Source organism: Mesocricetus auratus, unplaced genomic scaffold (genome assembly GCF_017639785.1).
Source record: "Mesocricetus auratus isolate SY011 unplaced genomic scaffold, BCM_Maur_2.0 Super-Scaffold_100019, whole genome shotgun sequence".
NCBI lineage: Eukaryota > Metazoa > Chordata > Mammalia > Rodentia > Cricetidae > Mesocricetus > Mesocricetus auratus.
Window position 1 is genome coordinate 13,884,023 of NW_024429200.1, and position 27,766 is coordinate 13,911,788.

Here is a 27,766-nt window from a genome sequence, read left to right on the forward strand (position 1 = left end):
CTGTGAGGATTACTTTGTGTGGTTTGCTATCATTTCTTGTGTAATAAATGAAAGGCATGTATCTTCTGAACTGGAAGATGGGGCCTTTCCAATGACAATAAGTTAACTTGAAGGGCTTTGATTCTCTATGGACTCTGACCCTCAGTAACTGGAAGAATTATCCTTTGAAGACACCAGTTCTGTAGAGTTGAAATAATTTGGGGTTGCATGTAAACTCATGCTGTGCAAATGCCTATGAGAATGCACTCCACAAGGTTAATGGGCTGATTGTTTTCAATATCATATACCAGGAAAAATAATGTAGATAATTAGCACTATTGGTGCCAACGGCTGTTTTTTCACTCTTATGTGGTTTCAGTAGTAAATAGTGAAGGCATTTTCTTATTTTAGCCTCTTGGCTTTGATTTCTGAGTTCCAAATCAATATTTTTTCCTAAGACTTGAAGAAAAGCCAAGGAAGTAAATATTGTGCTTTATTTTCAAGGGTCATTTAAATTGATGGAAATCTATACTGCTGTTAATGATCCAAAGTGATTTCTTATGGGTGTGATTATTTCTCATGATCCATTACAGCATTGTGGATTTGCCTCAAAGCCTGTTTTATTTTAGTAAACATTTCTTATGCTATCATTGACCCAAAATACATTTTAGGTGGTGTGGTCTTTGGTATATTTATTCTTTTTGCTTCTATTTGGAAATAATTTGAGCTATATTTTCTAAGAGTTTCTGCTTACAACTATTTGAGTGAAACAGCAGTTGCTATTTTCTTTTTATTACCCACATTTACTAGCTAGTCAATCGGATCAACCTGTCTAAATTGTAGCATTGTGACTGTATATATACTAAATGGCTACCAACACTATGAGACCTACACAGTCTTTCCAGCCCTGGATTAAATTGTTTTGTAGCCTTGTCTAGTAAACCCTTACAGTGAAACCAACTCTGGTTTGTACAACTCTTTACAATGATTTCACACACAATTCTAATTTGGACTTCCCGAGCATATCGTGGAGTATGCCAGACGGGGTAATGGCTCATTCCAATTTTTTCAATTCTGGAGGTCAGACTCAAAGTTCTAAGTGACATGTGCTGGTAAGTTTGTGTATGGCATTGAGCCACGAATGGGGACCCTCTCAGCCAGTACCCTTTTTTTCTAAATTATAAATGTTTCTTATCAGAATAGACCAAGGCAGACATTATTTTTTTAAATATTGATCAGAAAAGAAATTGGGTAAAGGGAACTTTTTTGTTTAAACCAAAAGTAGAAAAAACAAGACTAGCAATCTAATAAAAAGCTGAAGAGAATCTGATAGCAAAGCTGTCTTGAACAAAGTTAATATAGCAGCACAAGCACGTTGAACATCAGGCTTTCAGCTTCCTTCTTCACAGAGATGGAGATGGTCCAATGGGCTCAACACTAACATGTCAGATGTCTCGTGAAGTTCAAATCATATTCAAGGGGTGATGATGATGCAAATTCCTTACTGTGAACTTCAGCTAGGTTAAAAGGTAATTTGTACCATCTTCAGCTCTGGGAGATGCAGAAGAGCTGGAATGAAGACGGGTGACCCTATATCCAATCTTCTTTGATGGGCATCCCAGTTGTTAGATAGTCTGCCTCATTTTATTCCCCACAGTCACTAAAACAACTAATATTCAGTGCCTGGACAGGATGGAAAAACATGACCAAGAACCTACTTGAGAAATTGTTTCTTTGGATTGGGAAGCCAACTTTCTCTGCTGGAAATCTAGATGTATGAGAGTTTGAAAAACACTGTGATAGCAAAAGTCAGGAAGAACAGGTCTTTCAAGTACTTTATGAGCCACAAATCTTTAAATTCACACCATTGGCTAGGCCTGATGATGGAGCCCTCAAAGCTACTGAGAAGGTTGCATCAGGAGGCTTCTAAGCTCTAGGCCAACTTTGGCTATGTGGCAAGGTTCTGCTTCAAAAAAGTAACAAGCTGGCAGTGATAACACAGCCCTAGTTTAAACTCTAGTCCTGAAATCATTTAGATCTTTGGAAATTTTCACTCATAGTCACTGGGTTTTTCTTGAAATATTTGCAAAGCCTAGCACTGGCAATTGCCATAAATGAATATTATAGAGTAGTATACCACATTACTGACTTCAGAAGCAAGGTCACATTCTCCATGAAGCAAGGAGTTCAGACAGTACATAAATGTGTCTATTCCGCATCTCTTTCCATTTCTTCATCTAAAAAAAACAACTATTTCTTAGCAATTACATGTTACTTTATGTATAGTGATTAATTGATTGTTTAAAATTGAGATTTATCTGTTTAATAGCTGTACTTTATTTTTATAGAACTGAATTAACCATTTCTTTGGTTCTTTACCCAGAAGCTGTGCCCAGGTGGCCATGTCTTACTTGATGGGAACCAATGATAATTATGAACCTTATATATGGGCCTATCATTTAAGTCCATGCTTTTCAAATCAATCCTATGTCTTGGTACAATTTAGGGAAGTCAGTTTCTCCTTCAGAGTGCCTGATCAAGGAGAAGAGCACATGTTTCTTCATTCTGTCCTTAAATGAATTCAGAACTCAAGGGTGAGTCACCACCTCATTTTGGCAGCCTCTCTGGTTACAGCAGGACTTCAAAAAAAAACCAATCTGGGAAAGTTGCCTCATGTGAAACAATACAGACAACGCTCTGCATTTAAAGTGTGAATCCAGTACAGAAGGAGAAGGATAAGAATGCCTGGAACAGGGTCTGTGTTGGGAAATACAAGTCATAAAGTGAATGTAGGCAGAGAAAGGAAGCTGGTAGAGAGTGGAAAGACCCAATTATTTAAGGGGGCATTTCAACTTTGGCCTGTTCTTACAAGAACATAGTTACATAATGTCTGCATGTCCCCCAAAGCACCTTACTCTCTTTCTCTATGCCTGGTGCATTGTCTATCATATAAGAGGCACAAGCCGTTATTTAACATAGTTTGGGTGGGAGTCAGACTCTGAACTAAGCATCTGGGCACTTTAGGGTGGACATTTATTCTGACAGATGCTCACTCTCCACTTTGAATCCTGACACTCCCAGGTATCCAGCTTTTCGCCTTTCCTTCTGACTTCCCAGATGTAAGCATTTCTAGCCCAAGGAAGCAGCTGCAATCCCTGATAGTCACGGAAAGTTGTTCTAGGTTGACCCTCAAGTTCTCACCTACTGAGCCACCAGGTGTCCTTGCCTGTAGCCACACTTTATGAAGCATTACAGGGAATATTTTTCATTCACCTTCACCTGTTTGGACCCTGGACCATTGTCACCATATGTTCCTTCCACCATTACTACTGCGATGGCACCGGGGGTGGTCTCTGATTTGGCAAATACCTGTTTACTTTCTGACTGTCTTGGCACACCTATTTAGAAACAGCTGGTTCACCTCTAGGACTTAAACCTAAATGAGAAAAGAAAGCTGAAAAAATGCTAATATGATAGTGTAATACAATGGTTCATTCAACAATATGAATAATTACTAAGACAAAATTAAATGTCTAGCAGTTAATTAAAAATATTGATGTAAGTTGTTATATTCCCCATGGTATCTTTATGAAGCTGTACAAAGCTATGTTTCTATGAAGAAAAACTAATTTTAATGCACACTTGTCCCACCAATTTCCTTTTTTTTTTAATTTATTTTCTTAAAAAAGTAGAGATTATCCATACAGTGTTTTCAGGTATGTGCTCTTGCACTGATAGGTTTTGGAACTGAACAAAGAAAATAGTTGTGTCAGTATTCTAAACTGCTAATCAATTAACAAAAAGTCAAGCATACTTGTTTGACCTGTGATTGTAGCACTGTGGCATGGACATAGATGGGACTTGCTGCCCACCAAGCTAGCTCTAGTTTTTGTGAGAGAGACTGTCTTAAAGGAATATAGTGGAGTGATGGAGCAGGACACACACACAAATAAATAATTAAATACATAAAGATTTTTTAAAAGAAAAATAAATGGCTGCAGTAGCAGCAGCAGCTCACTCACTGTTCACTGGAATGACATGATTTTCACAAGTCATATCAGACAGGATCCATCTGTTCTAGGGAGAGTGTGTTTCATACTTCCTCAAGCTTGCTATCTGTCACTGACAAACAAGAAGCCACTTTCTCCTGAGGCTGAGTTGTAATTATTTATATATTTAAACCAGGGTTATTTGTCATGCTCTGCAGGGCTTTAACAGTTTTAAAAAATAAATTAACTTCTGAGGAACATTAACCTGAACATTTGGATGTTGGTCCTGAGGAGAGGTACAGCCATCTGAGAACTGCAGTGTCCTCACAGTCTGTCAGGAAACCCATGATAAAAAGCCCAAAGTCATCATAAGTGTAAAACACTGAAGTTCACTAGGTGTTTCTTGCTGTTTCTTTGTATGCTGCCTTGTTTGCAGGTCCATGATTATAAACTGATTATAGCTAGAGAAAAAAATCCTCCCATTGTTCTCCCCCACTGAATAGTAATTGCTCTGCTATAATATTTCATTTTTTGTTAGTCTTTTGAACATTATTAAGATATCTAGATTTCAGTATGGCTTCTGACAAGTGACAAATGCAATATATATATATATATGTGTGTGTGTGATTTTTTATAACAATTATCTCACTATCTGTCATAAATCGTGTTTCACACAAACTAAGTATAGCCTGGTCACAGAGCATCATATTTTCTTATGTGCAGTCATTATGAAGTTGGACCCATGTTATGATTCTCCTTGACAGAGCATAATTATCTCAGAAAAGCTGACTCCATCTTTGATAGCCCTATGGCATGGATCTTCAGACATATTCTTGGCACTATAGAAAGTCTGATTCAGTGTAAAGAACAGCTTATCTTTCATTAAATTGCATTTACACCAGCCAAAAGCATCAGAGAGTGTGTGAGTAGGTTCTTTTCCTTCTCTGTGTTTATATACTGATAATTTTTGGATTTGAACTAACCCGGCTGGCCTGGTTGCTGTCTCACACGCAACGCTTGTGGATTTTCCTGTAGTCTAGGTCCAGTTAGTCTGAATTCATTCTTGGTTTGCTACTAATAATGGGCTTGATTATACAGCTGTGATGAAGCCCTCTGCAGGGAAAAACAGGATTCATTCTTTATATCCTTGCTTCAGTATGATTTTTTTTCAACAATCATTGCTAGTTCAACTTGACTTCTTAATGTAGCATAATACATATAAATCTACAATCATCATATTACTCCTAATTAATGTAATTTAAATAAAATTTCATGAATATCCAAGGCAAATCTAGTGTAGTCACAACATTCTTTTTTTTTTTTTTTTGTCTTTCACATTTTTTTCCAGCTTAAATTTAGATAAGAAACAAGGTTGTTTCACAAGTCAGTTCCAGGTCCCTCTCCCTTTCCCTCCCCTCCTCCCGTGCCCTCTCCCCAATCCCCCCCCTGTTATCCCCTCATTTCCCCAGGGAGGGTGAGGCCCTCCATGGGGGTGTCCATAGTCTGTCATTTTATATAGGGCAGGGCCTAGACCCTTCCCCAAGAGTTCAGGGTGAGAGTGCACCTCACATTGTTCTATGGGAGTCCAAAATCCGTGTGTATACTTGGGATGGGTACTGATCCGCTTCAGTATGATTTTATTTTACTTTATTGTAATGGGCTGGCAAAGGATGGAAATAAGATAGAAATGGTTAATCAATAAGAGAATTATCAGAAAGATGCATGTAACTCTGATGAAAAATGTTTTTAAAAGCACTCACAAATACAACTGACAAGCTGTAAAATAAATGAAAAGGATATCTGAGAAATATTTTAATTGGTTAGTTTATTTTAAATTTCTCCCTCATTACTGATAGACATTTTTAAATGATAGGATACCTGTAGCATGTTTTGGTGTCTTGCTGTTATGTTAGACCTGGATGAATGTTTAGGGAAGAAAACACAGTACAAGTGTGTTTCTAATCGATAGTTTTAGATAGAAACAGTTATGTGGAGGTGTATCCTTCCTCAGGCATTTGTGATGTATTTGAAGACAAATAATCACAAATTGAAAGTTGTAGCGATTTCTCTGAACACTAGTGTAACACACTAAACATTGAATTCTAGTAGAATTTTCCTGGAAGGAGTTGTATAATTGTGACTTAATCACCTACATATATTGACAAAGGTATTAAAAGTGGAAGTAGGCCGGGCATTGGTGGCACATGCCTTCAATCCTAGCACTCGGGAGGCAGACTCAGATGGATCACTGTGAGTTTGAGGCCAGCCTGGTCTACAGAGTGAGTTTTAAGACAGCCTCCAAAACAATACAGAGAAACCCTGTCTTGAAAAACCAAAAAGCAAGCAAGAAAGCAAGCAAGCAAACAAACAAACAAAAAACTGGAAATAAAATGTCTATACCAAGTTAGTGAACAGCACAAATAGAAGTCATAGCAAGTGAAAGCAGAAAGGAGTATGAAGCCAGGTGGAGTGGTCCATGATATAGCACCAGTACTCAGCGGAATTAAGCAGGAGGATAACCTGGGCTACTTAACAAAACTCCTCTTTTTTTATAAATTTTTTTCACTCATTTTACATACCAACCACAGTTTCCCCTCTCTGTTCTCCTTCTGTTCCCTCCCATTACCTTCCATCTACCTTTCCCATCCACTTCTCCTCTGCCCCTGTTCAGAAAGCGGCAGGCTTCCCAAGGGGAGTCAACAAAGCTGGCATATCAAATTGAGGCAGGACCAAACTCCTTCCCTTGTATCAAGCTGGGTTAGGCAAAGTAGCATGGGGAATAGGCTCCCCAAAGCCAGCTAATGATCAGAGACAGGGTCTCACCAAAAGGCTAGGATCCTTACAAACAGACCAAACTATACAACTGTCACCCACATTTGGAGGGCCTAAGTTGGTCCCATGTAGACTCCCTTGCTGTTGGTGGAGAGTCTGTGAGCTCTCACAAGCACTCAGTTCAGCTGTCTCTGTGGGTTTTCCCATCATGACCTTGACCCCACCCACCCCCACCCCCACCCCCTGGCTGGTACAATCCCTCTTCCCTCTCTTCAGCTGGACTCCTGGTGATTTCCCTGGGAAAGGGAAATAGATAAGATCTCCTGGGTAAACTGGGGGGGTGGGTGGAGAATGGGATCATGAGGGATCAGATTGGGTAGGTTGGGGGCAGGATGGAGAGGAAGATTAATGAAAGAGATATCTTGATGGGGGGCATTTGGGGGTTAGGGAGAAACCTGGCACCAGGGAAACTCCCATTAATCCACAAGGATAACACAAGCTAAGATTCCAAGAAATAGTGGAGAGGATGCCTGAACTGGCCTTCTCCTATAATTAGATTGGTGACTATTCTAATTGTCTTCAGAGAGACTTCATCCAGTAACAGATGGAAATAGATGCAGAATCACTTCCCTTTTTCCTTCCTTCCCCCTCTCTCCCTCCCACCTTCCCTCCTTCCTTCCTTCGTTTTTTCCTTCCTTCCTTCCTTCGTTTTTTCCTTCCTTCCTTCCTTCCTTCCTTCCTTCCTTCCTTCCTTTCCATTCACTTGGCCATTCATATTTACAGAGCTTGGAATTGAACTTGGGGATTGTACATGCCAGCGAAGGGATCTACATTCGAATTACATTTCCAGGCTGTGGAATCCTGTTTCACAGAAATGTGAAAGTTTATAGAGAAATCATAAAGTGGCAAAACCAAATAAACAGCAATTTAGTAAAAGAGTGGAAAATCCTTTGAAAATTTCTTCAAAAGGTATAGAAACTACTCTTTTCTAAATAGAATGCCTAAAGAGAATACAGAAAGACATTTTTTCATAATTTGAAATGTTTATCAATTTCATGAAGTTTTTCATTGGAATTTTATTTATTCATTTTTTTTTTTTTTGGTTTTTACAAGACAGGGTTTCTCTGTATTGTTTAGGAGGCTATCAGTCCAGCCCGGCCTCGAACTCACAGAGATCCGCCTGCCTCTGCCTCCCGAGTGCTGGGATTAAAGGCGTGCGCCACCATTGCCCGGCGGAATTTTACTTTTGATCATGAAAATGTGCACAATGAGATAATAAGAGTTAACTGCAGCTGGCTTGTGATGGTGCATGCATTTAATCCCAGCATTTGGGAGGTAGAAGTACGTGGATCTCAGTGAGTTTGAGCCCAGCCTAATCTACAGAGTACATTCCAAGACAACCAGGGCTAGAGAGAGAGAGAGAGAGAGAGAGAGAGAGAGAGAGAGAGAGAGAGAGAGAGAGAGAGAGAGAGAGAGAGAGAGAGAGAGAGAGAGAGAGAGAGAGAGAGAGAGAGAGAGAGAGAGAGAGAGAGAGAGAGAGAGAGAGAGAGAGAGAGAGAGAGAGAGAGAGAGAGAGAGAGAGGAGAGAGAGAGAGAGGAGAGAGAGAGACCCTGTCTCAAAACAAAACAAAACAAAACCCCAAAAAACAAAAACAAAAAAAGTGTTAACTCCAATTTGTGCTATGGCATTTCCACCTTCCTCAGCATGGCTATTGGGATCCCTTTTAGTCTACATGAAAAAAGAGTTCTTTACATCTGTAAACTTAGTCCATGTTAGCTAAATTCTTCCTTTATCATATACATTCTATTTTCTCTACTTGTCCTTAGTGCCAGTGACATAATTTGGGTAGCAAAAATAAATCACTGGGAAAAACAGATTTGTTAGAAATAAATATAATGTGCAGCTCAGGCTATGAGTCTCACATTAGTCCTAAATTTATCAGACTTCTATTTATAGTCCTTCTCACAAAATGTGTTTTGATATTCAAAGCTTGTGATGAACATTCCAAGATGAAAATATTTTCAAATTTTTATTGCATTTGCATGCAATGAAAGTTTAGAGATGAAAATATTTTCCATTTTCTGCCTGCATCTGCATACACGGTAGCAAGGAGAGATACTAAGGCACCTTCCTCCTTTTCCCAAGCTGAACCCAGGTTTTTTGTCAGACTGGTTTCTGGGTGGTTAATTTAGTACTAACTGGACTAGAATTCATTTTGTTTTGAAATGTTTTCTATGTCCTAGTAGAAATATTGCAAACAATGAACTGTAGTATAGCATATTTAGCTATCAGTAATGGTGAAGAACACTGTTTTATATTAGTGAGATTCTCCTAGGAAAAACCTTGTCAAAGTAATTCACTTTCTCCCTTGTAAGTTGAATTCTTTGTAAAAAGGCACAATTTTGATCTCGGGCAATGCTATTTATGAGTTCTGCTTAATGAGTACTGATGTTTTATTGATTGTTTAGGAAGTGTTAAAATACAACCACAGGCTTTTGATTCATGAGAAGCTTGAAATGAGCTGTCATGTGAGAATTTACCTCACCTTGGATCTGTTGTTTCAACACTGTCTAATGTGGTTAGTCTCAGAAGATCTATCTCCTCTTCTACGGAGCATATCTTCCTAGTCCTTCTGGATGGAAATAAAAAGCAAACATCCCTACTAACTACAACATTTCAGAATGTTGGGCATATATGTTTATCCAGCTTCCCTTTAATATATAATAGTTTTCCTAGAGTGGGACATAACAGAATGTTCAAGTGAAAGAACAGAGCACTAATTAGGATTGCTTTATTTATATCCCTTTCTTTAGCATGGACCCCAGATTAGTTGGTTTCAAAACATTGCCTTTAACTTAAGATGTTATACCAGGTCTAATATGAACTTAGATTATTCAAGTACAGCTTCTGTTTTAAAACTTGTTTTTATTGATTGTGGTGGCAAAGATATGTAAAAAAAAATTAACCGAAAAAGATGACTGAAAGATGATTTTCACTTCTCCAGTAAGTACAGGCAGAAACCTCTGTGTTTGCTGAGTCCTGTTGAGGACTTGATTACAGTGGGCATTCCTGAAGGTGTCTGACAGAAACAGAGAATGGTTAGATTAATTGGAAGACAACATCAGAGGTCATCTTGTCTAGTCCCTGTTCTCATGAAGGATGGCCCTGAAACTCTCCCAGACAGATTGTGACCTGCTTTAATCAGCCATTGGTATTACACCTACACCTGCTCTGTGACCCCTAAAATTGGGTAGAAAAGTCAAAGACCAAGTCAGTCATGCAGAGGGCTAGCAGCCTTATACAGAGCTGGTCATCCTTTCTGCTTTGACCTGGCAATGAGCACTACACACAGATTCTGTGACGTCATCTTTCAAGTGTTAGCAACTTACACTTGAGCTACTTTCTGGAAAGTGTTTACTTTCTGTTATAAAAGTGTTTGCCTCTGTAATTTCCAAAAAAATGCCATTCTTTGTTGTTGATTTCCACTGATTTAGTCCCCTGAGGATAGAGACAACTTTCTTACCCTCTTGTTATTGATTTCAACCCATAATTCCTTTGGCTTTCTTATGGATAAACATGAGCTTTACTTGTCTTCTGTGGAACACGTTGGAAAAAAAAATAAGGATGGTCATGCGATTTGATACTGGACTCAATGCCTGGCTTATCTTTTGTGAGCTACTAGACCTGGAAAGAAATCACCCAGCTTTTAGGTTTTTTTTCTTTTTAATTTTCTTTTTATTTATTCTTTGTATCTTTCAGACCACACACATGATTCCATTCATTTCCCTGTCCCTTTTATCTACCCTCTGTGTTTGCAACCTCCCACCAAAAATAAAATAAAATTTAAGAGAATAAAAAAGAAAAAAAAAGAGAAGGAAAAATGAATCTCATCATGGAAGTTGTAGTGTGACACAGTGAGTCATGAAGTAAACCCTTTTATCCATGTATCTTTACTTCCAAGTGTTCATTGCAGAGAGCCATTGGTCTGGTTTGAGGCCTCTGGTATCTGCTACACTGCTGATTCAGGGCCCTCACTGGAGCTGCTCTTGGTTATCATACTGTCATCCTGCATTGTGGAGATCCTGCAGGTTTGGGTTTGCAGGACTGGTCCCTTCACTTGCTCTAGCAGATCACAGATGGATTGGGTGTTGAGGGTGGAGCATCGCATTACCCTCGTTCTGCAACAATTGGAAGCGCAGGCAGCACAATAAAGCAAACCCCATTGGCAGAGGTGTAGGTGAGCCAGCCTGATTTTGTGAGCATGGGAGAGCTGCCCCCTTTACTCATCTGTTATGTGGCAGCATGGGCAAGGGATAGATATAGATACTCTCCTACCCCAGTCAATGACTGAGGCAGATGGCAGAACTGGCCTTGAGGTCATAAGAGCAGGGGAGTTGTCCCTGCCCCTAACCAGCAGCAGCACTCAGAGAGTGGCCTCTGCACCTCTCCTGGGCAACACAATACAGTTATGGGAAAACTACTGAAGATATGAAAGCATATCCCTTTCTCATTATAGCAGTGGGTGAACTAGTCAGAGAAATGCAGGAGGGCTTACCCCGATGGTGAGACAGGGGAGAGCTGCCAGCCTGACCAATCCTGCAACTAACCAGGCCCAGAAACAGTTTCTAGTTTTAACTGAAAACTAAGAATTGCAATGGGTTTGTGAGCTTTGAACTTCGTTGACTGTACTCTAGATTACTAAGTTATCATGCGTGGAAGTAAATACCACAGCACACACACCTCTCAACTGCAACTTTCAGGAAAATTTCTTTGTGTTAAGACTACAGTTTTGAAACAATATTATGATGTCAAGAACAATTCATGCCATAAAGTTTAGTAAAGAAAATAGGCTTAGTGTGTCTATGTGGTGTGTGATGCATGTATGTGTATACACAAGTAGTCATTCCTGCATATGCATACATGAGCTACATAAAGTGTCAATGGTCCTACTTTATGTTCTCTACTTTATTGCCATGAGACACATTTTTTTCACTTATCCTGGAGCTTGTTCTTTGTATGTGTGTGTGTTTAGTTATTAGGCTGACATTCAGCAAGGCCCAGCTATCCCCCTCTTTCATCTCTCCCCAGCACTGGGATACAGGTACGTGCAGCGATGTCTAGCTTTATATATGGCAAAACCAGATATAGTTGCCTTCATGCTTGAGCAGCAAGAGCTCTTGCCCACTGAGCCATCTCCAATTCCTATTCTATGATGGGTTTAAATGCCTTTATCACATGGAAAGTTCTTATCTTATTATTTATAGATAATAGGGTCTCATAGCATATATTCTTCAGTATATTTACCTATGTTAGCACCATTTATATACTCTCAAGCAGATTGAGAGTATAGACAATTAGGGAGGTTGACCTGGAAAGTAGAAAGAAGAAATGTTTCCCTTTCTTTTGTTTACATTAAAGGTAAACAGTCATATTTGCTGGCGTGTTGCTGCTGGAAACTTGCAAACAGAACTACTGATCAAGTCAATGCTGAGTGGACATTTTGTGTTAGATGCAACTCCTATGCCATCTCCTTCTTTATCTCCTATGTTGTACTCCATCTCCTGGGAAATTTGTCAGTAACAAAAATAATCATATTCAACTGTTGAAACTTGACCCTGAAAATGAAATTGTTATTAATCAGAGAGAATACAGTTCCATTGTGCCAAGTGAGCTGACAAAGTTTGCAGGAGGTGAGGGCTAGTCGTAGTCTCATGTTAATGGAACAGAGATACTATGTTGATTGCCCAACAGGCAATTATGTAGTTATTGGTGGAAAATTATATTTCTATCCTGGAGAGTGTTGCCTGTTACACTGGGCAGCATTTGGATCTTTACAGACAAAATGCTGGGGAGCTAGGCACCACTCTTCAGACAACCCTCTGCTCCAGCAACAATAGAAATCTAAGAGATTTTGATGTTAAGCATGTCTCAAACACATACACATCTTTTCATATTTATCGTCACCTTATTCTGTGCTTCTGTCTGACCTGTGAAATCACCTCTTAATGGCCCACTCTATCCATATATTATTTTAAGTACATTGGTACTTCCTTTATTACAGGGGGAAATTTTCTTCTGTTGTAGAGACGTGTGGTTTTCTTTTTTCTTTTTGGAGTAAAAGTTATTTTTAGCACAATGAAATGTAACAAGATTAAACAAAAGGCATAACACTGAAGTTGGACAAGGCAAACCAACTGAAGGAAAAGAGCTCCAAGAGAGGTCAGAAGAATCAGAGACCCACTCATTCATAAATGCAGGAGTCCCATAAAAATACTAAACTGAAAGCCAAGACCTGATACCCACACAAGCAGCCCTTGGGCATGCTGCTTCAGTCTCATATGAGCATGCTTAGTTGATTGTGAGGCCTAGTACTCCTGTATCCTCAAACCCCTTTGACTCTTACACCTATCTACCTCCTCTTCCACAGGGTTTCCGGAGCTCTAAAGGGAGAAATTTGTTGGAGATATTCCATTTAGAGCTGAGTGTTCCACGGTCTCTCGTTGTCTGCATGATGTTTGGCTCTAGGTCTCTATATTTGTTCCCATTTACTGTAGGAAGCAACTTCTCTGAAGCTGATGTTGGCTGAGTAAGGCACTGATCTATGTGCATAGAAGATCACTAAGGGTCATTTATTGAGACTTTTTCTTTTAAACCAATAATATTTGGATTTACTTTAGGTCTTTGGGCTACTTACTCTCTGATTCATGGTCACCCAAGTGATATCAGTTATGGGTTTGATCTTACGAAGTAGACTTTATGTCAAATCAGACATTAGTTGCCTATTCCCATAAGTTTTGTTCTTCTATTGCCCTAGCATGTCTTATGGGGAGGCCATATTTTAGGTCAAAGGTTTTGTGAATGAATTGGTGTTTATGTTTCTTTTTTGGTAGCTTGCAGAGTATCTCCCCACGTAAACCGCACTAGAACATAGGGGTTAATATTCTATGTAGGCACAGGCATGCCCTCTCTATGTTCAATAAGTTGTGTCAGATAATGAGGGAGATGGAGTCACTACTAGCTATCACATGTCATCAGACACAGCTTCCAGTACTGGGACTGGTCAAAGGGGTTCCATGGAAATCCCAAGCAATCCAGGCTGCTGCCACGACAGAAAGTAGTATGGTTTTCAATACTGTATGTCATCTATAAGATTCTGTACATTGTCTATCATTGAATACATTTACATTCTTGCAGTACTTCTTTTCTTGGATATCAATGTGATAGTTGTGACAAGGTCAGGGTTCCAACTTTGTTTCCAAAAAATGAGTTAGTTCAGCCAGTGTAGAACTGAACCAGGACTCTTTCTGAACTGGAACTCTGGTCATTCTGTTATTCCACTGCTCTTAAGTAGGTTAATTTAATCTAGTGAACCAACAAGTGTTCCTATCTGTTCCATCTTCCTCTTATGCCCCACCAGACAGTCTTGCTTACCCTACCCAGCATCATAGGCTTTATTCCACCACTCATGCATTTCTGCATTCCCATTACCAAGGCTTTGCCATTGCTGATACCTCTCTCCTGTGCTCTCCTCATATGCTCTGCCCAGCATATGTAATTTCCATGTGTTGCACAGATCTAAGTCTTTGTGTTTCCCTATAACATCAGGAAATATTTCTTATTATCATATTCCACAGCTTGACAAATCACAAAATTGAGTAAAGATGATAATAATAACATTTATTGGTATGATAGCTTACACATATATTCCCAGAACTTGGGAGAAAAAGGAATATCTCAAGTTCTAGAATAGTATGGATTAGAGGTAAGATATTAGGAGAGAGATAGACAGACAGACACACAGACAAGGGGAGAAAGAGGGACACAAAGAGAAACAGAAAGAAAGAAAGGAAGAAAGAAAGAAAAAAGAAAGAAAGAGAGAGAAAGTAAAGAAAGAAAGAGACAGAGATAGATGATACAGAGAGAGGCATAAAACGTTGGGTAAGGACATCCTCTTATGTAGAACATAGTATTTTCAGCATATTTTTCAAGCTAACACACACACATATACATACATACATACACACACTCATTCTCACACACACACACACACATATATATGTATATATATGTATTTATTTAATTATGTTATCAACCCTATGGAGACTATGTTGGTACTCTCATTTTATAGATAGGAAAACTGAAAAAGCAGGTTAAGGGAATAACTCAAAACCTTATACCCAATAAATAGCAGTTCTAATATTTGAACCATAGATAATGGGATGCAGGATAGGTGCCAGTTCTTGTTTGTTGAATAAATGCTTGAATCTCTACCATGGGTTTGACTTCTGTTGTGATTTATTACATTCATGTGATTTGGACAGTGTTGGGCACTATATAAGGTTAAACATTTTATGGTCCCACATATCAAATCATGATGCGCCACTACCTAGGATATCAGATGGCCTACGTTATTTTATTGAGTCCTCAAAAGCACCATGTAACATAGGTAGTAAATTCCAATTTTACAAATGAAGGGTAAGAGCTTCTGAGGTAGTGTCCAAATCTTGATCTATCAGCTCCAGGAGCCCTGTGTTTCTTGCATTTTTCATGTTTGGAAGAGATAGGACTTAAATCTATGGCCTTCTAGGCTGTACAGACTTAAGCAGGAGGAAAAATGGCACAGAACATTAAAAATGAACTAAATTAATGAATTATGCCCAGAACTGCAAATTAAAAGTCAAATGGAAAGCTCTTATTTCATAAAACTACATGATATAACAAGAAATTAACTTAAAACCAAGTATATGCATGCCATTTATTTACTGAAGATTCTGAACAAATGTTTTAGTAAACAGAAATCCCATGTTTTTATATGGGAAATTAATGTGACTTCTATGTCAAATCTTCTGTAATTAGTGGCTACAAATTGACTCAACTCTAATAAAAGCTTCACTTTTTAAATTAGTGAATCTAGTCAACATATTTAAATGGAAGCATGTGATACAACCAATGAACCAACAACCTAACAGGATGAAATCACAATACCATTAAAGATGGGGCACTGGCAAAAAATAAATAAATAAAGATATAAATGACCCCAGGCAGAAGGCAGAAACTTTGACTAGATATACAAAATATATGTTTTTCATATGTATTAAATCTAGCTTCATATAAATAATGGAAGAAATACCAGGCATTCAACAAATACTATTGGCAGAACTGGCTCAAAATTTCAAAACCCGAACTGGGACCTTGCCGAAAAAAAAAATCACATGCAAAAATTCAAATCTGTTCAATGATGGAAGATTATAGAAGAATCTTAATTAAAGATTAAAGACAGTATTAAAAGTCACACTTTCCTGCAATAAAGGGAAATTCTCCCTGTAAGTGGAGTGAATACAGAATATTAAAAAGAATAGATCACTTTAATGTTTTTAAAAAAATGAGGCAAAGAAATGCTGTAAGCCTGCAGACCAATATACAAATGTTGTCAAGGAGAGCATGCTGAGTCCTGCTCTTTATGCCCTTCTTCATCCACTGTGTGCCGAATTCCACCCATTCAACATGTTACTTTCTTATTAGGAAAAACATAATAAACTCCAAAGCCAACTCATAGGGTCTGAAGACTATAACATGCTGGGTCAGAGTGGCATTTAGGTTCCCCTTATCAGCTGAAATGGGAATTAGGAAAAAGAATTTGAATTTGTCTATCTAGGAGGTAGGTATCTTTAGCATGCTTTCAAGAAAGATAACTTCATGAACTATTCATCAACATTTTCATACAAACTTTAAAATCAGAATTTGTCTCCTATGTGCAAGATCCAAGACAGATAATTATGTAGAAAAATGCAAATGATTCAATTTAATCAAGCAGCCATTTCTTTGTTTGGGGACTTAGGGATCTAGGTATGAAATAACTTAGCCTTCTCAATGTATCTTTTAAGCTGGCTGTTTTGCCTGAAGATACACTCTTAATCATATTTGCCACTTACCTGAGGGTTTTCAGTGCCTTAGACACCCTGGGGCATTGCTGGAAACTTCAGCACCTGAAGGGGACACCTGGCACCTGCCTGAAGCACTTTCCATTTCCTGCCGGACACAAAGGATAGAGTTACTGTAGACTGGAGAGCTCTTCAGTGGCTGATTTACAAGGGTCTCCTGGTGAGTCTATCCACAGGCAGCTAAGGAGCCTTCCCAGCGACTGCAGCTGAATTGCAGAGGGTGTAGGGGATTGGAGAGTCTCAGTAAGGAGCCCTCATCTTCTCTTTTCCTCTGCCTCTTGTAAATGGATACAGCAGAGGTTTAAACTACTTCATTAGTCCAAAGCATTTGTTTTACAGGTCCCCAACAAAATCTTAGGTGGAAATTCCTTTATGAGTCGGATATTATTTACCTACAGAAATCCCATAGAGACACTTATAGTATGCATACTTGCTAGGCTTCAATTTTACATCTTTATAAATAATCAGTTTACAGTCTGGTTGTCTTTGAGTCTTCTCACAAATATTTAGTAATCCTTTTATTTGTGAATTTCACCCTTTTACATCTTGTATAGTTGAAATTCACAAGCAAGATTCTGTTAAGTTCAAGAAAAAGCTTAAAATAATATAGAGATCTTTTTCACCTGTGTAGTTTATTTCAAAGTAAGTTTTATGCCTTTAATATTTGATGTTCATTAGTATTTCTGTAAAAGTTCACATTTTTAAACTCTTATTCCGGTGTTTCCTTTAAAAATATGTATCCACCCAGTATTTAAGTACAGCTTAGGATGTGTTAAACAGTAATTCAGAACCCAAAATCAAAACCAGAGCCTGCACCAGAAGAATCAAAGAAAATCTCCTGAGGAAGAGGATACAGTTTGGCAGATATTGGGCAAGGTTTTGAATTATATACATCTAACCTTAGATTATCATGTATTGCTTACCTTTCTGGTCTTGGGTAAATTGCTCAGCAGTTTGAGCCTCATCTTTTTTCTTTGTAAAAGAGGAATTATAATAGTTTAATATTTTCTGTAAGCAAATGTTTTTTGGGGAGCATGCTGACTTTTCATTATGCATACTTTCCCTTCATTTACACTTCTCTGACTTCATTTTCCATAACAATAATTGAAGTAAACATTATATTTCCTTGCCAAGAACCTGATTTGGTATGCAGTGGCTCCACTGTAATAATAAAAATGTATTCAAACATGGGCCAAGACAGAATGCAGGTATTACAACTCAGGCTTTCCCCTAGTGCTTTAGTTGGTAGAGAATTTCTAGGACTCAGCAGTAACTCAGTTATAAGACATCCCATTGTGCAGAAGTGGAGTTAGTACATTAGGTGACACCCTTATACAACCTTCAAATGACTGTAAAGAGTTCAGGGAAGAAGAAATCAGACAGGAGTAGGCCCTGGAATCTATAACTAAACAATATCATTTATCTTAAGAAGGGAGCCACAATCAATATTTAACGGAATTGCTGGGAATGATGTATACAATAAATTGAAACAAAAAGAGGTTGAAGATCGAATACAAATTGGAAGTTGGGTCATATAAAAATTATAGGATGCAGCAGTAGAAATGAGATTGGTGACCCACCAGGCTCCAGGGAATAGTTCTGATTCAGTGGGTACACAGATGATCCTTGTTAAGTTTAAAAGGTCACAAAATAAAAGAAAAGTCATGGAAAAATGGAAATCATGTTCATAGGGATGGGAAGGAGTTAAGAAAGGTTAGGAAACAGTGTTGTCAAAACATTTCATATACATGTATGAAATTACCAAAGAGCAAAATTAATCAATGAAACAATAAAGTATACAATAGTAAATAGTTAAGTCAAGCATTTAAGATGCTCCATGATATAATCTAAGCTGTAAAATTGAAAAAGACAGCTCACTAAATATGAAGTAATTTGAGGTGGGATGTAGTTTGGCTTAAGACCCTGGCTTAAGGAAATTCTAGAATGTGTTCAAGGCATGACTGACTGTTGGGTGACAGTGGTGTTTTGAAAGAAAATGGCCCCTAAAGGGAGTGACACTATTAGGAGGTGTGGTTTTGTTGAAATGGGTATGGCCTTTTTAGAGGAGGTTTATCACTGTAGGGGTGGGCTTTGAGGTTTCCTGTGCTCAGAATACCACTCAGTGTCTCAGTCAACTTCCTATTGCCTGCAAGATGTAGGACTATCAGCTAATCTTCAAGCACTGTGCTGCCAAGCTTTCTGCCATAATAATAATGGATAAACCTCTGAAACTGTAAACAATCCACCCCAATTAAATGATTTCCTTAAAACAATTGCCATGGTCATGGTGTCTCTTCACAGCAATAGAAAACCCTAACTAAGACAATGACAAGTATGCTGACGTTAGGGTGACTGACTGTTGGGGTCTCTCCTGTAACTGGTTATTCTTTTCATCAACTTGATTTTCTGCCTGAGCTCAGGGATCCAATTTTCATCCCTTTGTGGTTGTGGTCTCACAGTTCTTGTTTGCATCTTAGTGCCCAACAGATATCCCTTTGTCTCATGTTTCCCACTCATGTTCCCGTTGTTGTAACTCTGAACTAAGTGAACACTCGATAAAAGATGACCTATGCTGGTAAACGCAACAACAGTCAGTTGCTCCAGAGAATAGTGTTTCTTGCTGAGGGTTCTACTGGTTTAAAAGTCATGTGCACTGCAATCACAGTCTCCATGTGCCATGATAGGGAAGGTACATGGGAAGAACTAAGGTCATGGCTGTGGTGACCATGAGAAAGGACCTTGGAACTCTTGGGCTATTCAAAACAACTTTGAAATCCTCTTCCTGATGGCGTTTATTCATGGAAGGCTCACAAATTCTCTTTCCTCTCACCAGTCTCTCAGCAGCAACTTCGAGGAAATGGTTTAATTGTTTAAAACACTTGCTGCATACTTAAGAAAACACCAGGGAGGAATGCTATAAAAGAAATACTTTCAATGTATGAATTTAGAGTCTGAGAGGATTACCAGCCCAATGAAGACAGTAAGAATAAAAAAAATGCAAACAATTGGAATGTTTGGTTTCCTGTGAATAAAGCAACTGATAAGCTTTATTTCTTCTGTTCACTCTCTTTTACCTCTTTACCTTGAATTGAACACTGTTTACTCTGTTATATATTGAAGCACATTTACTCTGTTATATATTGAAGTACCGCATGGTTAATTTCAAGAAAATGAACACAACTCTCTGAAATTCCAGTTTTACTAAAATGAACTCTATCCAGAAAAGTGGCAAATGAATAGAAAGCAAAACTGTGCAGTAGTAAATGTCTTTCTCCAAACTGTAAATTCCTGGCCTGATTGACTCAGGGACTCCTATTTTAACCTACACAGCTTTTTGTAAACTTGAGCTGATTTTGCCTTTTTCTAAGAAGCAATAAACAGTGACACTCTATTGGAGAAAAAACCCAATTTTTCCTTTATAAGAGAATGTCAGTTGTGTTTTACTACTTTTTCTTTTAATTCTTTTTGTTTGTTTGTTTCTTTGTCTGATTGCTTTCTAAAGAGAGCAGAATAAGAAAGGGCATGGAATTGGGTGGGCATGGAGGCAAGCAATATCTGGGAGGAGTTGGGGCGAGGAATCCATGATGAGAATTATATTTTTCAATAAAATAAATATACCACCAATAAAACAAAATACTTTATTGAAAAAAATTTTAAATAAAATTCTTAAAAAGAAGTGATAAACACCAAGATGATATGCAAGAGTTTGAAATACCTGAACTAATGTCCACATGGTATCTTTTGGACCCATACACATTCTGTGTTTTCCAGAAACATAAGGTGCACTCAGAAGTTTGAGATTTCACTAATGAAATCATCAACTTTGCCATAGAACTTGTGAGGCTGACTTCATCTCCCAACATACAAAAGAGCTTTGTTGCTGTAAGCAGTTAATTTTAAGCCATGCACTAAAACACTTCACAACTTTATGGTGACATCTTAAAGGAGTAGCTGACAGCCTTTGACAATATTTAGCGCTTTACAGTAACACATTAATGCTAACTTTAGAAACTATACCATAATGAAATTTTATAGCCAATTAAGTTCACGAGTCATTGTCAGCTTTCAAAACTGTAGATGAATGAGAGAATCACATATAGAAATGGAAGAGCCCTCTCTTGCTGCTATAAAATCCTAAGTATTACCATGAGAGTCATACCATTGCAGAGAGAAAAATGCAACATCTAAACAGCCTGAGGAAAAACACAAGCAACATCTTTGCAAATTTTGAAACGTGTTTCAGTCTATTTGTTGACGCATGCTTTTGCTGCCTATGGGAGAATGCTTTGTAGTCTCTGCCAACTCATAAGAGGCTATCAGTCAGTGGGCAGCCTTCTCAACTTTTACTTTAAAGGGTAGCATGGTCCTGAAGAAGTTGTGTCCAACTGTAACCCCAGGATTCTGGAGACTGAGACAGAATACTAATGACTTCAAAACCAGTGTGGCCTACAAAGGATACCCTGTTTCAAACCCTTACCCCTAAAAAATACTGTTAAAAAGAAAACCTGTTCAAGCTGGAATATTATTACTCTTCACACATGATAATTGAGTATTACTTCTAGCTAAGGAGGTAAACAGTTGGAAAAATGATGTTGGTAAGTCTCTTTCCTAAGATGCTCTGACACATATGAACATATAAAGCATGCGAAGCTGACTCACACTGAAAGAACAATCAAGAAAAAGCACATCTACTTTGTCTCTCTGTGCCTCTATATCTGTTTGTCAATAGTATGTGTATAAATCTGTTCCAGTTATTAAACAGGGAATGGGGAATATCTTTATGGACTAACAGAACTTCAACTGGCTTTAAAACAAAATCATTATTTATTGTTTATAGAAAATATGGGAATATTATAACACTGCATTTATTCATGTCTGTATGTATGTGCATATGTTTGTGCCTGTATGTGAGTTTTCATGCACACATGTATGTGTTAGGTCATAAGAAACCCCACTTCTCCAAATTCCAGTGGTTAGACAAAAAGCCAACATTTCTTAGGAACTTGTGAAGCTGTTTTCCTCTACCAAAGGAGCTATTGCCACTAGCTATTACCACAGGAATAAGGGACAAATAGCTATCTGCGGTACCTACTAGCACACCAAAGCATAGCCGGCCTTCAGGCCCCCTCAGTATCACAAATACTTGTCACACATTTTAGAGTCCATGCTGGCATCCTGGCTGTTGTTTTGGCTACCTGCTCTTTTCTTGGGCCTCTCTCTGTCTTCATCTCTCCATCTCCCTGCCTTCCCCCAACCCTACATCTTTACTCTACCCTTACCTCTGTGACCAGGCCCAGTCTGCTGGCCACGTTCAGTCTGCAACTTTCTCTTTGTCCTGGACACTTCCGGACACCTCTGCCTCTTTTCTCCCTCATATCAACAATAGGAATCTTCTGCTTAATCATACCTTGGAGCTGTCACACTGTCAGTGTATGTATACACCATCGATGTATAGATATGTGTGCATGGGTATTTTTGCGTGTCTGGAGGCCAGGGACTGACTTTGGATCTCCTCCACAACCACTTTCCACCGTATATTTTGACACAGCTTCTTTCGTTGAATGTGGCTTCACTGGTTCATGTAGGCTGGCCCACTAGTGAGCTCCAGGGTTCCACAGCACTGGTATTGCAGGTGTGTAATTTAGTCTCTCAATTCACACAGCAGTCTCTTTACCAACTATCCCATTTCCTCAGGCCCTGGCTCCAGGGCCTCACTATGTATCTCATGCTTTTCTTGAACTTATAATCTTACTTTCACATCCCACATGATGCAATTATAGGTATACACTACCACAATTGGTAGCCAATAAAAAAATTAAAAAATCATGTAGGTATAACATTTAAATGTATTCCTTTAGTGACAGGAAATTTCAAAATGCCTGGAATTCTTTTTCATGGCCAGTAATTGCTTTGAAGTAATTTGGTTAAGGTGTTGTCTGCCAGTTGTATGACTGCTACCATCAGCATGCAGTTTTGGGACAAAGAAATCCCCCCTTTACCCCTTTTATTAAAGTTAATAACAACAAAGGAAAACAAAATCAGACAAATTGCAATATTACAGAGGAGGATGAAGAAGAGGATGAGGAGGAAAATGTGCAACAGGGAAATTTTCCGAGCCTTTATACAGAAGATGCACATTCCTGTTTAAAATGTTCCCTCTGTTGCTTTTGCATCTTGGGGCTTCACCCTTTCCCCCTGTGACCATGGTCTCTATTTCTGCTTTCTCTATGCCTCTCATACCTTCTGTTTCCACACTCTCAAGAGGAAAATACTTAATCCTTCACACTTTCTTATTAATGGATCATTTACATCTTTCTGACTTCTACTTGAAATCAGCTCCAGGCCTGTCTATATATCTAAAAACATGGTGGAAGGTTTGGAACTTATATAATAGGGAATTATACAGTTAGCCCTCTTCATCCACACATTTCACAAATGAAGATCGAGCCAAAAATAAACCAAAAGTGTTTTTAAATGCATCTGTATAGAGCATGCCTGATATATTATTCTCAGCTTTATTCCTGAAACAATGAAGTATAACAACTGTCCATGCAGGTTTTGCCTTGTGTGAGGTATGAAAAGCAATCTAGATATTTTTTAAAATGCATGTGAAGCTTAACGTTGACACAGAGACGTGGAGAGGAGATGGTTCCTGTATTCCATGTTTTGTTATTTAGATCACTCTGCTGAGGGGCTTCTGTAGCCTTGGAGCCTTGCAGGTACTCTTTGTGAAAACTGTCTGTTTCCTACTTTTCTAAACCTGCAATACCCTCAAAAGGAGCCTTTAGGAAAAATACCACTTTCAGATCTTACAATGAGAACCCGATTCTAGACTTAGGTGCATGTTATTTCTAGAGACAAAGCAATTGCAAATATGAGTGCTGCAATCAAATGACAATAACGGTGTACAATTCTTATTTCCAAGACATTATTCTTTCCAAATGACGTTAATTGACTTCTAACATGATTTAGTATTTTAGTCTCTGTTTGGGATTATACTATGTTGGGAGAAAAGACAGTTTTGGAGAATGGACAATGGAGATAGAAAAATTAAAGAAAATCAATGTATGAAATAGAGGATCAGAATTTAGCATCAGGACAGGATTTGAGGTCCAGAAAGCCAGTCAATAGGATCTAGAAGAACAGAGTGCTATAAATGACTTACAACAGAGGAAAACAATGTCTAATGATCAAATGAAGAAAACTGAATACACAGTTAACTGACTTTACTGCAGTATAAATACCATAATATTAACAATTTCAATTTAACACTTTAAATTTAGAAGATGTACACATCAGTGTTAGGAAAGTAAATATTTACTTCATTTAAAGATTATTTATTGTGCATTTTTGAGATCCATAAGCAAGTCTGAAGTATATGCTTCTTTTTCTGACGAATAAATTTTGGCTAGGTTGGGGTGATAGATGGCATTTTCTAACATGTTCTTTTTGTTTTCATTTTCATAATACGTTAAGTCCTGGGCATTCAGAATCTTTTCTTCCAGAACAAAGAGAAACTATTAAGTATTTAGTCTGACACTTGGGAAGTATCTAGAATCTGTTCTATATTCCTTGTGACTGCCATTCTCAAAAGTCCCAGCTTCCTCGTCCTTAAAATCAGACAGATTATAGCTAATGTCTAATTTATTTTCATGTTTTAACATCATGCTGCTATTGCCCTTTAAGTGATAAACATTAACCCACATGCTGCAAAGTTATCAGTCCTAGATATGCCTAAATATGGGTACAATTATTCCCACTGACATTCATTTTCAGAGACCTACATATTTTTAATAGAAAGTTAAAAGAGAAAATTGAGTTCAAAGGGAAAATTAATTAATGATTCTTTTAAAAGATATTCAAAGTCACTTAAGCAAACATTCTCATTTAATACTTACAAAATTACTTATAAATACAGGACTTTTAAAACAAGAATTTATATGAAGTGGAGAGGAACCTTGTATTAAACTGCTGATACCATGGTCCTCTGGAAACAAAACTAGATAAAAAGAATTACATTTTACACATTTTCCTTAAAAGAGCATAGCATTACCAAAATGTTATATACATTTTGTAATGTAACATAATGTTACAATAAAGTAGAATAAAATGGCACACGAGAAGAAGGACATGGGGATGTTGGATTGGCCATATATTATTTCTATTATGATTTATATGTACTCATACTTAGTTAAATCATTTTTGCCCTTTCCAAATTAAAAAAAGTCAAAACCAAGCAAACAAACCTCACTTTGTAAGTACTAGACCAACATAAGAAAAGAGTTCTATCTCTTTACGTTTAAAGGAAGGAAATCACCATGCTGGTCTCTTTAAAATCTGATACTGTCCATTGATGGTTTTCCTTTTTCTCTGCAGGGCTGGAGAGAATTGCACGGGATTCATCTTATGAACAAGAGGGAAAGGTTCAGTTTGTAATCGATGCAGTGTATTCCATGGCTTATGCCCTGCACAATATGCACAAAGAACTCTGCCCAGGATACATAGGCCTTTGCCCAAGAATGGGCACCATCGATGGGAAAGAGCTACTGGGTTACATCAGGGCTGTGAATTTTAATGGTAAGTCACAACTTTTTTTCTATCTCAACATTAAGTGACAGGGAGTTTCACACCCCCTATCTATAGAAGATGTTGGGATGAAGTAAAAATCCAAAGATGAGAGGCAATACATTTTGCTCAGAAGTGTGAATTTTTCCACCTGCTTTTCAATCTCAAACATATTTTTGTACTGCCCTTAATCTGTTCTTGAAAGAAACAAAAGTAAAAATAACTCTCTATCAATCAAAACATCCTACTTAAATATCACTGTTTCAGAAATCTCTTATAAGGCTTATTCAGGACCACTGGCAAATGATCAGGTTTATTTAAAAATATATTGCTCATGCCATTATCAGTGAAGACCTTATAGAAATCTGTTTTTTATCTGGTATTAAGCTTCTTAAACACTGATCTGATGAGGAAAAATGGATGGAGTCACTTTAATAATCTAAGACTGTTGCATTTTTATTTTTATGTCTATTATTCCTTGTATTTTCTTCAATGATTTAGACATGTGATAGCAAGGAAATGATTGATGTAGTTTATCTGGTATTTTGTTTTTACCATAGAAGCAGAACTATTGCTTTTGTGACTGTCACAAGAACCCAACACAAGACACGTTGGATTCACAGTATTTGGTTGTGAATTGCTGAACTGTCTGTTTGAAAGGACAGAGTTAGTGAATGCTGCTGTCCTTTTATGAAAGTGGTAATGGTTACTGCCCATGACTTTGACCATCATTTTCAAATAAAATGATAGAATGATCTGAGCTGACTAAATCTTCAGCTTGACTGTGATCCACACAATGGACATACCTCCCAGCCATGCACAGTGCCACACTGTCTATCACAATACACTCCTGTGACCTCAGCTGCCAGCCTTTCTCAAAACAGCACAAGGTCATCTTCAGTTAGGAATTCAAGCAGAAACTCCATCTCTTGCTTTGTACAGGCAATGTAAGGAATAATTTGGCTTGCATTCAATACCGGACACTCTCTTCAATAGCAAAATTTGCTAGAATCTTTATATAGCATTAATTCTTTCGTTAATATAAACACTAACGGGAATTTGAAAATAATTTTCATGCAGCTATAAAACTGAACAAAAGAGGATTGTTACATTGTAAAGTTATTTACTCTAATGTGAGGTTAGGGAACACTTCATTTCTCCAACAGTATTAGGAAGTAGAAAGAAGAATGCAAATGAGCAGATTTTTCTCAATAAGTGAAGCTCGCCTTTGAAAAGGAAATATTTTAAAGAAACACTCAATGAATGTAATTTAAAGGTGAATTACTAATTTTACTTTTATCTTTACCATGCATCAAGAGCTAACCCTTCCTGATGGCTTCAATTATTATACTAACCTCTAATGTAATGATGCAATTATGGACTATTAGAGAGTGTCTTAATGTCTAATGGCTGTTAAGACAATTTGCCTCTGGACTCCAATGATCCCTGAGTTCTTTGGTTCACTTTTTATAGGTTAACTCAGGTCTATATAGTCTGTCACTCTTTCTGTGCTTGCCTTTCATACTGATTTTTCCATAATCTTCTATCATTTAATTTACTATAGACAGAAAAATAAACATAACTAACTCAATTAAGGGGTATTTATTGAGCACAGAATATGGTCTGCCTTATAATAAGTGTTTAAGGTACATTACAAGTAACATAGACAAAACATAGAGGAATATGGGTTTCTTAGAAGAGATATGAGCTTGATCAAAACAAGAAACTAATGACATAAAGTACAGTGGGTGCTGAAAGAAAAGAGAATGTTATTATAAATAGGAGAGATTTAGTCCAGAGAAGGGAGAAGTTTGAGGTAAGGATCAAGCAGAGACATGCCCATATAGACCAGGTGTTGTTTTGCAGGCTCTTCTAAGGTTTATTTATTTACTGTGTGGAAACATACTGAATCAGTGCAGGGCTATGCCAGATAGAACAGTCCACAAGCTCTCAACTTGGGTCTCAAGAAATACATGACTTTAAGTGTATGTACTTGAAGGGAAATTTCTCCATGGTCCTCGAAGGTGTGTTTTATGAAGGTTGGGAACTGTTTGTTGTTGATACAGGGCAAGAATCTGGAACATGAGCTTAAATAAAGCTTAGATAATTATTTTCATTTTCTGTCCATTTTTTAAAATCTCAGTGTTGAACTACCTACTAATTTTCATTCATTATTCATACATTTGCTCTTCATACTTTTTAGAAAGGTGTGTAAGTCTACTCAAAGAGAAGTACAACATCAGAGTAAGTAAGAAAACACTGATTTAGGAACTAAAATCAAATATTTAATTTAAATACAATCAAAACTTAAAAGAGACCCGCCATAAAGTCTGTGTGATGGGGAAAATTCTAAATAAACTTGAGAGACTACTCTTTGAAATTTTTTCTAAAAAGAAGTATGCCATAGGACTCTGGCAACCAAGTGAGCAATTTTATTTAACAGATTTTGTAGCCACAAATGAAGCCATCTCTTTGACTGTTTTGCATAGTCAAAGCTACAAAAAGACAATTGGGATTTT

At 37.7% G+C, this 27,766-nt stretch overlaps 1 protein-coding gene across 6 annotated transcripts in view; it reads left to right on the top strand.

Moving 5' to 3' along the window:
* Positions 1 to 27,766, top strand: part of Grm8 (glutamate metabotropic receptor 8) — an 865,501-nt gene that overhangs the window by 532,070 nt on the left and 305,665 nt on the right. For all 6 annotated transcript variants that reach the window (XM_040728578.1, XM_040728576.1, XM_040728575.1 and 3 more), the window contains exon 7: positions 25,059 to 25,259. In XM_040728578.1, the coding sequence (XP_040584512.1) occupies positions 25,059 to 25,259 (201 nt within the window). The remainder of the gene's footprint in view (positions 1 to 25,058; positions 25,260 to 27,766) is intronic.